The sequence below is a fragment of the Macaca fascicularis genome, chromosome 6 (assembly GCF_037993035.2).
Source record: "Macaca fascicularis isolate 582-1 chromosome 6, T2T-MFA8v1.1".
Taxonomy (NCBI): Eukaryota; Metazoa; Chordata; class Mammalia; order Primates; family Cercopithecidae; genus Macaca; species Macaca fascicularis.
In genome coordinates, this window is record NC_088380.1 from 938,791 (window position 1) to 951,937 (window position 13,147).

Below are 13,147 nucleotides of genomic sequence, written 5' to 3' on the forward strand. Positions count from 1 at the left end.
CGTTTGCTTTTCCTTACAGACCATGCCGCCCCAGAGCTAAGTGCACCGAGGCCTTGGCCAAGCAGAGCCTGGTCATGGACGCGGATGACGAGGCAGTCCTGAACCTCATTGCAGAGTGCGAGTGGGATCTCGGCAGGCCTCCCGGGAGCACGAGCTCCAGCCAGAAGGAGCGCGAGGCCGACTCTCGTGGTTCCCAAGGTGCGCTGCTCCCCCGCCAGGAGGCCAGTGGGGCCGCGGGCTCTGGGATGTGGTGTCACTGGCCTTGGAGTGCACAGTTGCGCTTTTCGTGGGACTTACCTTTAAGGGTGGGATCTTCATGATGTCTTTGTGTGCTTTCGAATGCCAGCCATTTGGACTACAGATTTATAAAAGGACAAAGTTAACGTATTTGAGTATAGTCATACTGCATGATGGGTTAAATTGTGTCCTCCTGAGATCACGGGAAAAGGCAAACTGTCTACAGTAGACAAGAAGCCTGGTGTTCTGTGGCAGGTGGGGCTGACGTCTGCGGCAGCCGCAGGGGGCAGAGTCACTGAGCTTGTGGGAAACCCTGAGCTCAGGCTGCCACGTGTAGACCTTCAGATCCCAACACGGGTGTCACGGAGACTCCATCGCCCGGCAGTGCCGCCCTCCACTGGGACGTGCTGATAGACTTTAGCTTCATTTATTCCACCTCCATTGTGAGTTTCTGAGAACTTTTCATGGAAACAACAGGTGGAGACCTGAGTTTGGGCTGAAATCTTAGGTTCATCTGTGCCAGGACATCTGCCCTGTGGCAGCAGTGCCCGAGCCGCGTCCTTGCCAGCACTGGGCGCTGAGTCCTTTAATCCTAGCTCCTCTGTCAGGGGGTTGTGGTACCTGTTTATGGCTTTAATTTGCATCCCGCTGCTGTTGAAATACTGGCCGTGTCTGTCTCTTCTCTTCTCTCCAGGTCTGCCCACCTTTGTTCTGGGGTTGCTTCTCGTAGTATGGAGTCCTAAGAGGTCTTGGTGGTTTTGACACAAGCCCTTTCTCAGGCACAAGTGCTGCCAGTTTCCTCCCTTCTGTGGCTTACCTTTTCATTTTTGGACCAGTGCTTTGAAGAGCACAAATTTTAATTTCAGTACAGTCCAGTTTATGAAGAGCACAAGTTTGTTCTGTGTTTTGTTTTTTTCGAGGTGGAGTTTTGCTCTGTCGCCCAGGCTGGAGTGCAGTGGCGCAATCTCGGCTCACTGCAACCTCTGCCTCCTGGTTTCAAGTGATTCTCCTGCCTCAGTTTCCCGAGCAGCTGGGACTGCAGGCACCCGCCACCACACCTGGCTAATTTTTGTATTTTTAGTAGAGATGGGGTTTCACCATGTTGGCCAGGCTGGTCTCAAACTCCTGACCTCAGGTGACCCACCCACCTCAGCCTCCCCAAGTGCTGGGATTACAGGGTAAGCCACCACACCCGGCTGAAGGGCACAAGTTTTAATTTCAGTACAGTCCAGTTTTTGAGTACTTTCCTTTGATGGTTTGGGCTTTTGTGTGCCCTGTAAAGGAAGCTTTGTCCACCGCATGATCATGAAGATTTTCTCCCATGTTTCCTTACAGTTGTCCCATAGTCTTAGTGTCTAGGTGTACAATTCACTTTTTGGAGCTTTTGTGTGTATTGTGAGTTAACGAGTCAAGACATTCCCCCTACATGTACAGTTGTCTGTTTGTATCCACTGGTTTTGAATCTCTGGAGTCAACCAACCGTGGATCAAAACTATTTGGAAAAAAACAAAAAAATTTACAATACAGCAATTAAAAAATAATACAGTATAACTATTTACACAGCATTTATTTATTCTGTATTTTTGTAGAGATGGAGTCTTGCTATGTTGCCCAGGCTGGATTCAAACTCCTGGGTTCAGGCGATCCTCCTGTCTCAGCCTCCTGAGCCTCCCGGACTGCCGGCACGTGCCACCGTGGCCAGCTACGGTAGCATTTATGTTGTGTTAGGTATCGTATTGTAAGTAGGCAAGAGATGACTTAAAGTACACGGGAGGATGTGTGCGGATTATACACAGATACGCCATTTCACGTAAGAGAGTTGCATGTCCTTGACTCCTGCCATCCCTGGGGGTTGCCCAGAACCAGTCCTCTGTGGGACTGAGGAATGACTGTACATCCAGTTGTTCTGTTGCCTGTCATTTACAGAAGAACATTCAGTTGTTCTGATGCCTTTTGTTGAAAAGACTCTTTTTCCTCATTTAGTTACTTGACACTTTTGACCTGAGACTGTCTGGACTCTGTCTTCTGTTTTGTGCATCATTTTGTCTGACTTTGCTCCACTTCATGTGGCTTGATTCTTGCTGCCTTGTCCTGAGTCACGCAGGCGAGTGGTGCCAGTTCCCAGTTCCCAGCTCTCCTGTTGTTAGGAGTCACTGTGGATTCACTCCAGTGTCACCAGCATGTGATTAACCCCTCAGTCTAACAGATACCATATGCTATTCAGAAGCTTAAAATGTAATTTTTAATGAAATAAAATTTTTACAATACTCTATGAAATGTTTTATTTACAATATTTTAATAAAACAGAATCCAGACATCTATTGAGCCCGCAGTTGGTACAGTACCAGTGTGGGGACTCTGGGAGGCAGGGCCATGAGACGAGGAGGAGCAGCTGCAGAGGGTGCTGTCTGGAGAAGACGCCGTGGAGCCGGCCCCGTGGAGAGTTCCCGCCACCTTACGGAGCAGAGCTGGAGGCCTCCCGGCCTCCCGGGCCACACATGTACTTCACCCCAGACCCAGGTACTTACACGTGTCTTAGTCTGTTTTCTGCTGCTGTAACAGAAAACCGCGGACTGAGTAATTTATGAAGAGCAGAAGCTTATGTGGCTCGTGGTTCTGGAGGCTGGAAAGTCCAGGAGCACAGTGCTGGCACCTGGTGCTGGTCCTCCCGTGGCACAGGTGGCAGCAAGCTCAAGACAGAGAAATGGAGCCAGGCTCATCCTTTATTAGGACCCCAAACCTGCAATACAGCATTCCTACCTCCCTGAGGGCTGGCCCTGTGACCTGATCACCTCCTAAAGGCCCTCCACTTAATACTGTTACAATGGCAATAAGTTTCCAACTTAGGAACTTTGGGGGATTCGTTCAAACCGTAGCAACATGAAATCCCTGTCAACTTTTATTCCCTTCAGTTCCTTTTTAAGTAGTTAAATATTTTTCACAATGTTTGCTTTCACTATGAAATTTCTCCTGTTCTCTTTGTATTTGTTTGTGGAACCCTCCAAAATGTCTTTGGAAAGAATGCAGCACATTGAAAGTTATAATCCATTCATGGTTTAGATTCATGGTTGGTAAATAGGTGCTTTTTCTCTGCACGTGTGTGTGTGCACACCCTCCCTCTTCCCTACCCTCACCCCTCACCAACGCACACACACTTTCTTTTATGTGTATGGGCCTAGGTTATGGCTGTAACTACATTTTGAAAATCAAAGGCGAGAAAAGTTAACCGAGAGCGTCACGTGATACCATGTGATGCTCACCTGTGTGGAGTAAGTATCAGAAAAGCTCCTGCCGCAAGCAGACCGGACACAGTGGCTCACGCCTGTAATCCCAGCATTTTGGGACGCCGAGGCAGGCGGATTATTTGAGGTCGGGAGTTTAAGACCAGCCTGGCCAACATGGTGAAATCAGGTCTCTACTAAATATACAAAAATTAGCTGGGCATGGTGGTGGGCACCTGTGGTCCCAGCTACTCAGGAGGCTGAGGCATGAGAATCGCTTGAACCCAGCAGGTGGAGGTTGCAGTGAGCCGAGATGGCACCACTACACTCCAGCCCGGGCAACAGAGCAAGACTCCATCTCAGAAAAAGAGAGAAGCCTCGTCTCGAGTGACCCTGGCACCTCTTGGAAGCTCGCTCATGCCCGGCTGGTGAGGAGCAGGGGACTAGCCAGGTTGTCTCTCAGCCACTGCAGGACGTGGTGGGTCATCTTGAGTTGTGCAGGCTGTGGTGGAGGCCAGGGCTGTGCCCGTTTGGTGCCTTCTCCTGCCTTCATTGTCCTTCCACAGACAAGTTCACCCTCCCCTGGGGCTTGTGTGTCCCGGGGCCTTCGTGGTCAGCACTGTGCACAGGACCCACCACTTTATGGACCGTTGAGTCTGTCGCCTGTCTTCAGAGATGGATGTGTCCTTAGATGTTGTTTGGAACGCTTTGTTGAAGCGTATTGCATGTCAGTCATCATGGGGTGGACACGCTGAGCTGGGCGGTCCCTGTCTGCTTCATCCAGACTCCCCCAGAGTTCGCGTGTTAGCATGTGTGCTCCAGTGTGCCCCTTCCTCCCTCGGCACCCTCCCTCTGCGTGTGTCTTTGTGCAGGTGGACGGATGTGTATATGCACATGGATGGGTATGCGTGTACATATGTAAGTGCGTGTGTGTGTCCGTGTGCGTATGTACATGGGCACACGCATGCCTTTTAAAAGTTACAGTGCCGAACACTGCACCCAGAGAATTTGGCCTGACGCGGGCCCCGTCCTCTCTGTATTACAGACTCTGTGGATACTGAGGACTCGGCCTCTTCTCAGAAGTTGGATTTGTCAGCGGAAATGGTGCCTGGTTCCCTGCCAGCCTCCGGAAAGTGCAGGAAGCGAAGAATGCCTGGTGGAAGATTCCAGGCATTTTCGGACCAGGAGGGTCTGGGCTGCCTGGAGAGAACTCACGGGTCCTCCGTGGCCGAGGAGAGCCTGAGCAGACAGAACAGCTCAGGAAGCAGGAGTGGGAGGACCTTGTCTCAGCCTGAGGCCTCAGAGACTGAGGAGCAGAGGTCTCGGGGCATGACCGACACCAGAGAGGTGAGAGAAGGGCTGGGGGGCAGAGGCCCACGGTGCCCTGTTCCTAATGTAGGGGTGGTACGGCTTTGGCAATGCCGTGATTACGCCTATGGCACTGACCGTGTCCCAGGATAAAGGGAACCATCACACTTAGGTTTCCAGGGCGCTTGCTGCTGGGTTTTGTTGGACGTGTGCCTCTGTGCCACACGTTGCCCCTGCAGTGCTGTTCTGAGTGGAAGCCTGTGGTGGAGAGGGGGGACTCTGCCTTATGGCGTACGGGGCGTTTGTCTCCAAAGTTGGAGTCGGGCATCTTGGCCGGCTGAGTCACTGATGACCCTGTCGTGAAGGGAGGATCCTGGAGGTCATTGTGATGAGAGACCGAGTTCCTCCGTCCTCAGGGTGGCCTAGAGGCCGGGGGGACAACTGGCACAGGCCCAGTCAGAGGCGTTGAGACACACCTGCTGTAGACACGCGCGCAGACCCCCCAGAGGGGAACAGGCAGGGGCTGTTCACTTGGTGCTTACCACAACGAGGGCTTCAGACTCCCGGGCAGGCAGAGGAGCGGGAAGGTGCGGAATTGTGGGAAGGGGAGGGAGGCATGGCTGGAGCTGGAGGCGGCTCCCTAGCAGCACGGGGTGGGGGTTCCAGAGCTGGGTGGGGCGTGTTTGACGTCCCCGGCAGGTCCTGAGCTGGAAGGGAGGCAGAAATGGGGGAGGCGGGTGGTCTGTTTCAGGGTTATTGTTTGACTCTGGGCCGTTGCTGGGAACAGCGTCTGGCACAGTGCCAGCCTGACCGTGGGCGCCTGACCGTGGCCGCAGGCTGCTTCCAGGGCGGCTCCCTTTCAGCGCAGGCTCCGACCATGGCCTGGGCGTGTCTTCCGCTTCCCTGTCTGGGTTGAGGGAAGGAGTCTGGGGCCTGCTTGAGTTGGGAATGTGTGGGCCCCGTCCTGTTGTGTCATCGAGACCTCACTCATCCAGGACCGGTGCACCTGGCTAAGCCTCACTGGGCAGGCACTGCTAAGCCGCCCTCCACCTAGCTCAGGGCTGGGGCCTCACAGCACCCGCCCTCCCCTCCGTGGTGCGAAGGCATCCCAGGGTGTGCTCGGGGCACCTGCTGGCATTCGGGACCTCAGTTACCACACTGACTCACTGGCCTCATGATTTTGTTTCCATCACAGCCATCTCCTGGGTCACGCTCGGCTCTACCCGGGAAGAAGGCGACCCTGCAGGCGGCGCTCCTGGAGACGCTCTTGGACCTGGTGGACAGGAGCTGGGGCGGCTGCAGGTCCCTGCACAGCAACGAGGCATTCCTCAGTGAGTCAGGGTGGCCGCTGCTCTTGCCCTCCAGGCAGCGTCTGTGTGGGTTCTGGGGTCCTCGGCGTGTGGTGACCTGAGAGTCATCTCAGCCCCAGGTGTCCTGTGTCCCCTCCCACAAGCGTGTGGTGGTCCCACACCTGGACCCTCCCTGGCAGTCTCCGCCTCTCACAGCGGCCAGGGCTCTTGGGAGGCACCACATGGGCCTGGGCCTGTGTGTCCCCCGCTGTGGTCTGGGGTGTTGGGGGCCTGTGACCTTGTTTTGCTCAAAATGCTGTCCAAAGGGGCTTGGTTCTGAAGGTTGTGTTCATGTGGGGATTTGGAGTTTGGAAGCTGCTCAGCATCTTCTCCCCTGACGTGGACGTGTGGCCTGTGCTGGGCCTGGACTGCAGAGCTTTTGGTCGGGGTGGGGCCCAGGAGGGTGGTCCCTCCCCAGAGAGGACTTGGGTCTGTTTGATTCTGCCAGGCAACCCGTACATGAGCACACTGGGGCCTCCCTCATCCGGGGTCACACTGGGAGACCAGGAGATGCCGTGTCCCTGGGGGCACCTTCTCTTTGTCCTGCAGCCTGGGGTGTGGCTGTGTGTGTCCCTCAGGAGCCTTGCCAGTGTGCTCTCCCGGCAGACCCTGGGCACAGCTCTGAGCTGTCTGAGTGCCTCTCACAGTGTCGTAGCCCCTCGGCTCCTAGAATGAGGACGCCCTGCAGTCGAAGCCCACCCGGACCCCAGCCCCGTAAACCTGCCCTCTCCCTAGGCTGGTGTCCTGCCGGAGCCTCCTGAGCTTGTCGTTGGTGGCAGGGGGACTGTCCCAGGCCCAGGCCACTGTCCCAGTGTGGGGTTGCCAGCTGGCGTCTGCACTGCGGTTTCCACACAGGGGCGGCTGGTGCTTGTGGAAGACGCAGCGAGTTGCGGCGGTGCCTCTGAAACCTTGAGACGCAGCGGCCCCTATTTGCCCCTTTTCTTGGGGTTACCTCTTCTCTTTCTTCAGTTCCCACCCTGCCTGTGTGTGGACGCACAGAGCCTGAGGTGGTTTTGTGGCGCCAACACCCCGTTGCCCCCTCCCTGCCTGCCGTCTTTTTGAAGCATCGTCTGTGAGATTCAAAACATACTGAGCTGATTTTGTTTATATGTCATCTTTTAAGCCTGAGTGCTAATGTAATACTTGATTTTCACTCCTAGCTCAGGCAAGACACATCTTGTCATCTGTTGAAGAATTCACAGCGGCTCAGGACGGCTCTGCGACGGTGGGTGCAGACGTCGGCTCCCTGGCTCTGGAGAGTAAGTCCCTGCAAAGCCGCCTTGCTGAGCAGCAGCAGCGGCACGCCCGGGAGATGAGCGAGGCGACGGCAGAGCTGCAACGCACACGCCAGGAGCTGGTGAGCCCGCCCTGGCACCATGTCCGTGTCCATGTGACTGGGGGAAACACGGCTTTGACTTCCAGGAACGAGGGCAGCTCCTTGAGGCCACATTGTCCCAACCACCATCTCTGCAGCCCCACGTCTCCCCTCCCTGCCCAGGACCCGGCCACCCCCAGGAACGTGGCCTGCCCTGTCTCACAACAGGCCTGGAGCACTTTGGAGACAGCAGTGGCGCTGGCCACTTTCTCTCCTTGGAGGGGCGGGGCTGGGGAGGCGGGCAGGGGTGATGCCAGCTGGAGACGATCTGTAGTCCCCTGTCCTCTGGCGCAGTCTCCCCCGTCCCCTCCCGAGAGGTCCAGTGTACCAGGTGATCGCAGGGTCCCTGCTGCTGCCCTGCCTGTGCGTCCTCCCCCGGACCACCGGGCGCTGCTGGGCGCTGCGGGAGCCAGGCCTGGACGTGACTTTGTCTTGCTGACCCGTCTCTCAGGGCCTCGAATTGGAGACAGCTGAGGCCACTCTCCTTTTACGAAGGAGATGACGGCCAGTGTTCCATGGTGAGCTGGGGCTACAGGGCAAGTTACCCCAAAATGAACAGCTGAAAACCCACATTTATCCCCTTGGATTTCTGTGGGTCGGGCCTGAGGCTCAGCTCAGCTCAGCCAGGCGCGTTTGGCTCCGTCTCAGCCGTGGGCCAGGGCCACCGTCTCGTCTGAGGCCTCATGGGGCAGGATCCTCCCAGGCTCCCTCCACACTGCAAGGGCCTCCCCATGGGCTGCTGGCGTCCTCAGGACAGGGAGCTGGTGGTCAGAGAGCCACACCCAGACAGAAGCCGCCCTCCAGGAGTCCTGGTATGAGGGCAGAGCCGTGTGAGGAGGTGCACACCCAGAGGGGCCTTGTTAGCCTCTGTAAAATGGGAGTGAAGTCGGCCCGGGACGGCTTTGAAAACTGCCTCTGAATTTATCTGACAAGTACATACTATCTGTTTCATGGGAACCTACATCTGAGAGATCCCACACAGCGCTTCCTCTTTAGAGAAGAAAAAGTACAGATGACAAAACAACACAGGCAGTCTCTGATTAAACGCACATGCCCCGCCCACCCTCGCCCCCGGCCGGGTCTGGAAGCCTCAGCACGTGGCCTTCATCTGGGAGCCTCTGTATTTCAACACACGTGGGTCCCCGTCCCCCCATCCAGAAGCCTCTGCATTTAAACACACGTGGCCCCCGTCTGGAAGCCTCTGTTTAGACACACGTGGCCCCCATCTGGAAGCCTCTGTTTAAACACACGTGGCCCCCGTCTGGAAGCCTCTGTTTAAACACACGTGGCCCCCGTCTGGAAGCCTCTGTTTAAACACACGTGGCCCCCGTCTGGAAGCCTCTGTTTAAACACACGTGGCCCCCGTCTGGAAGCCTCTGTTTAAACACACGTGGCCCCCGTCTGGAAGCCTCTGTTTAACACGTGGCCCCCGTCTGGAAGCCTCTGTTTAACACGTGGCCCCCGTCTGGAAGCCTCTGTTTAACACGTGGCCCCCCCATCTGGAAGCCTGTTTAACACGTGGCCCCCGTCTGGAAGCCTCTGGATTTAAGAACATGTGGCCCCTTCTCTGGAAGCTTCTGTATTTAAACACACGTGGCCCCCGGTCTGGAAGCCTTTGTACTAACACACGTTGGCCCGCTGTCTGGAAAGTGAGCTGGGCGCCATCACCGGTGATGTCTTTTCTGTGGTACGCAGCCGGGCACACCCCTTGCCCTTCTGAGCCTGAGACCAGACGGAGCCGACAGGTGGAGCCCAAAGGTGTGCTGAGCACCAGTGTCACCAGGGGTGAGAGTCACGTGCAGCTGTGGCTGCTGTGGACGCCTGCTTTTTCGCCCTCTGCAGTTTGCCCAACCCTGTCCCTTGGGACAGCCCTGGGCCACAGGACAGAGCAGCCTCGGTTCCCTGTCAGGACGAGTGATCGGAAGGATCTGGCAGCCCCAGGCCCCGTTGGTAAGGAGCAGTCAGTACAGTCAGGAACCCTGCGGAGGGAGCAGCCAGGCAGGCTGGTGGGCGCTGCCTTCCAGGGACATCTGTCACTCCAGAAGCACCCAAGTTTACTCTGCCACGTGAGGACGCTCATCCCTCGGTCGCATCAACCTCGAACGTGCTTCCTTCGGAAGCTGCAGTCCAGTGTCCTGAGGCAAAGGTGGCCCCACTCCCAGCTGCTGTGCCTGGCACGGCCTCCGAGGCAGATGGGCTGCGCCCAGCCTGGGTGGAGTCAGTCCTCTGTTCCCTGCGCCTGCTGTGGCCTAGACTCCAAAAAGTAAAAATTAATTAGCTAGGCGTACTGGCACCCTCCTGTCATCCCAGCTGTTTTGGGAGGTAGAGGCAGGAGGCTCAGGAGTTGGGGGCTGCAGTGAGCTGTGATTGCTCCACTGACCTCCAGTTTGGATGACAGAGCAAGACTTTGCCTCAAAGAAACTAATGAAAAAGAGCTGGGAGCTCACAGCCCTGCCTTAAGAGCTCACCGTGTCCTTGGGAGGCAAAACCATGAGACGTGACGCTGCCAGGAGCTTTCTGGACGACCCAAAGCACCGCGTGGAGGGCAGGTTGTGCTGGTTGGCACCACTGCAGCAGACACCTTGGCAGAAGCCGTGAAATGAAGAACTGGCCAGGATAAGCCTGAGGGGGACGGTCTCAGACCCAGTGATCAGCTTTCACCATGGGCATTGGGGGCCTGGCGGGCGCGTGCGTGCTGAGGGGGCTGTCGGCGGGTGGGCTCCTGAGTGGAGGACAAAGTGGAGACACCCCCAGCACGAGGCTTCTGCTGTACAGACTCAGGCACTCCCTCCCCTGGTGGCAGTGAGTTGGGGTCTGCTCAGCACCCCCAGCCCCAGGATGTGCCTGCTGGTGCCTGAGAGAGCAGCAGCCTGGTGAGCCTGGATCCCTGGGGACCCTGGACGCAGCTGCTGGCAGCTTGGATGGCTCACACCTCACCAGGCACCCTGGGGCCAGCTTGGATGGCTCACACCTCACCAGGCACCCAGAGGCTGCCGTGTGGCTACAGGCATGGCCCTTTCCCCTCCTTGATGACAGCTCGTCCTGTGCTCTGGGTCTTCTCCATACTTTGAGGATGTGAAAGGAGCCAGAACAAAAGGGGGTTCCTGCAGGGCCACCTGTGCCTTACACTGGCACCAAGGCCTGGGACCTACAGTGTCTGTGAGGGCGTCCTGGGAGAGGCAGGGCTCCCCCAGCCACCACCCGCTGCCCTGCCCAGCATCAGGCCTGCGGGTCCTGCTGGAGCACATGCTTCAGGGAGACTCAGGAGTGGGGCTTTCACGGGGCTGGGGTGCTCCTTTCCATCCCTCTCTTCACTCACCCCCTCCCCTGAGGGTGCTGCAGGGCTGGGCAGGCGGGCTGGGGGCAGGGAGATGTGCCATGAAACCGAATTATTGCCTTTCGCATCGTGACTCCAAGTATGCAGAAGGAACCCTCTGGAGATTCACAGAAGGTTTCAGTTTTATTTTCTATACACATTTTACTGAATTTGACTTGTGCATTTTAAGTGTATTTTCTGTGTCCCCAGGATGATTTAAGACAACATTTAGATAAATCTTTGGAAGAGAACAGTAGCTTAAAATCGCTTTTGTTGAGTATGAAAAAGGAAGTGAAGAGTGCAGACACTGCAGCCACGTTAAATTTACAGATTGCTGGTAAGTTTGGTCATTTTGTAAACTGTAAGCGTTCAAATGTGCCTAGGTAACGAGGAAGGCAAGCAGCAGCAGACGCAGTTGGTAAGTGGGGAGCCGAGTCCCTGCCTTGCTGGCTGGCATGGAGGCTGCCTCGGCCAGAGTTTATGGCACACACGCGTGTCTGGGGCAGTCCTGGCGTGGATGTGGGAGGCAAGGCCACCTCTGTCCTCCCCCTGCCCGGCCGTCCTCCCCTCAGCACATTGTGTCAGGGCTGCAGCTGCTGGAGCGGCCTGGTCACTGTGGGATTCGCTGCTCCTGTCTGGCGTCCTCCCACGGTTATGCTGCCGTCGAATCGGTGAATGAGCCTGTTGTCCAGCGTCTCAGCGTTACAGATTCGGGTTGCATTTCTGGTGAACCCGTGTTTCTCCCGAGCAGGCCTGCTGTGGTCACTGTTTCATCCAGATCCAGATCTTTCTCATTTCCCTCTCTTCACTTTTTTTGTTCTATTTTGCTATTTTTACAAAAGTGTTTTCAGTATTTCAAGTTCAGATACCTGGATTTTAAATAAGGAAGTGCCGATGGAGTTTGCTGTCCATGGTAACCTTCTTGGTGTGGCATGGAGTTTCTTGGAAGTTTTAACTCATACTTCCCTGAGAATGACCAGTGGAGCATCTTTTCCTGGTCTAACCTCTCAGGGGCTCACAGGCTTTTTCTTAAAGTCCAGGTAGTAACTGTTTCAGGGCGCGTGGGCCTCATGGTGTCTGTCCCAACCAGCCGTGGCCTTTGTGGCAGGGAGGCAGCTGCAGATGAGGCCTGTGGCCGCTCTGTCCTCTAGGGCAGCGTCTCCTCACATCTTTCGCCTGTTGGTTTTTATTGGGTGGTTTTATTGAGTGGCAAGAGTTCCTTAGCATCGTCTTTTTTATTTACAAATTTTGCTTTTCTATCTTCTGTTTCTTTAAGACATTGTTATGTTTACAACAGGTCCTTGAATAACTGTTCATTCAACATCATTTCGTCGGAAAGGTGATGAGAAAAAACAATCGGTTCTCTGCCCGGGAGAACTGTGTGTGTGGCTTGCTCTCCCGGCTCCGTGGTTTCTCTGGGGGCGCTGGTGTCCTCCCATGCCCCGAAGCCGTGCACACCAGGGCGTTGGCGTGTCTGACCCTTCCCGTCCTGAGTGAGCGCAGGTACGAGCCGCCCGCCGTGCGATGACGTCTGATCAGGGCTGGTCCCCGCTTCACGCCCTGAGCCGCTGGGATGGGCTGCAGCAGTAAATTATGATCTAACTTGTCTATTACTCGGCCTTAAATGTATGCATTGCTTCCATTTATTTTAATGTTTACTATTAGAGGTGTTTTGGTCTTTGGCGGTTTGGTGATGTTCTTGTGACTAGAAAGTGCTGTGGGAGCGTCACTCTTGCTCCCGTCGGCAGCCTGTGTGGATGGTGAATTCGGCTTCGTTCTACGGTGGTTGCTTTGCTTTGTGGCCGTTTCCGGAACCATCAGCACGAAGCGAGGACTTGCTGGACTTTCCCTTACACTCCTTCTTAGCAACTTCACTTGCCGTGTGAATTTTTTATTTTATTGCTAATTCTTCCCCGAGTTCAGACCTCTCTTTTCTGACATTTCTGATTGTGACTTACGTTGTTTTTCGTTTCTTCTGTCATTTTCTTTTTGTCTTCAGCTTATTTTGAAACAGTGGTTCTGGTGTGGGTCCATTCTGGGGTGTGGCTTTCACTGTGGTAGGGCTGTTCTTGTGCCCTGACCTTTTGCCTTACAGAAACTGGGATTTGGCTTCAGTACTTTCTGCTGCTTTTTACATGAAAATTATGCTTCTGAATTTCAAGGAGGCAGGGTCAGGACACCTTTTCTGACCTCATGGATCAAGGATAGGGCAGTCTCCTTTTGGGGATTCTCAGGCCCTGTTCTCTCCTCCACCCTTCTCTGATGCCGTCGTCCTGGTTGACCTTGACCCTGACCCCATACCAGCTGTTCCTCTTGGTGCAGGCTCTGTTGTAGAAGGGAC

At 55.4% G+C, this 13,147-nt stretch overlaps 1 protein-coding gene across 8 annotated transcripts in view; it reads left to right on the top strand.

The window, feature by feature from the left end:
- CEP72 (centrosomal protein 72) overlaps nt 1-13,147 on the top strand; it is a 35,523-nt gene that overhangs the window by 17,964 nt on the left and 4,412 nt on the right. For 3 of the 8 annotated variants that reach the window (XM_073993027.1, XM_073993029.1, XM_073993030.1), the window contains 5 exons: nt 20-198; nt 2,545-2,757; nt 4,504-4,805; nt 5,962-6,097; nt 7,276-9,760. In XM_073993027.1, the coding sequence (XP_073849128.1) occupies nt 20-198; nt 2,545-2,757; nt 4,504-4,805; nt 5,962-6,097; nt 7,276-7,964 (1,519 nt within the window). In that variant the 3' untranslated portion in view covers nt 7,965-9,760. Of the gene's footprint in view, nt 1-19; nt 199-2,544; nt 2,758-3,746; nt 3,887-4,503; nt 4,806-5,961; nt 6,098-7,275; nt 9,761-11,016; nt 11,144-12,103; nt 12,310-13,147 lie in introns of those variants that run through there. The other 5 variants (XR_001491222.4, XR_012413545.1, XR_012413543.1 and 2 more) reach the window with 4 other exon arrangements.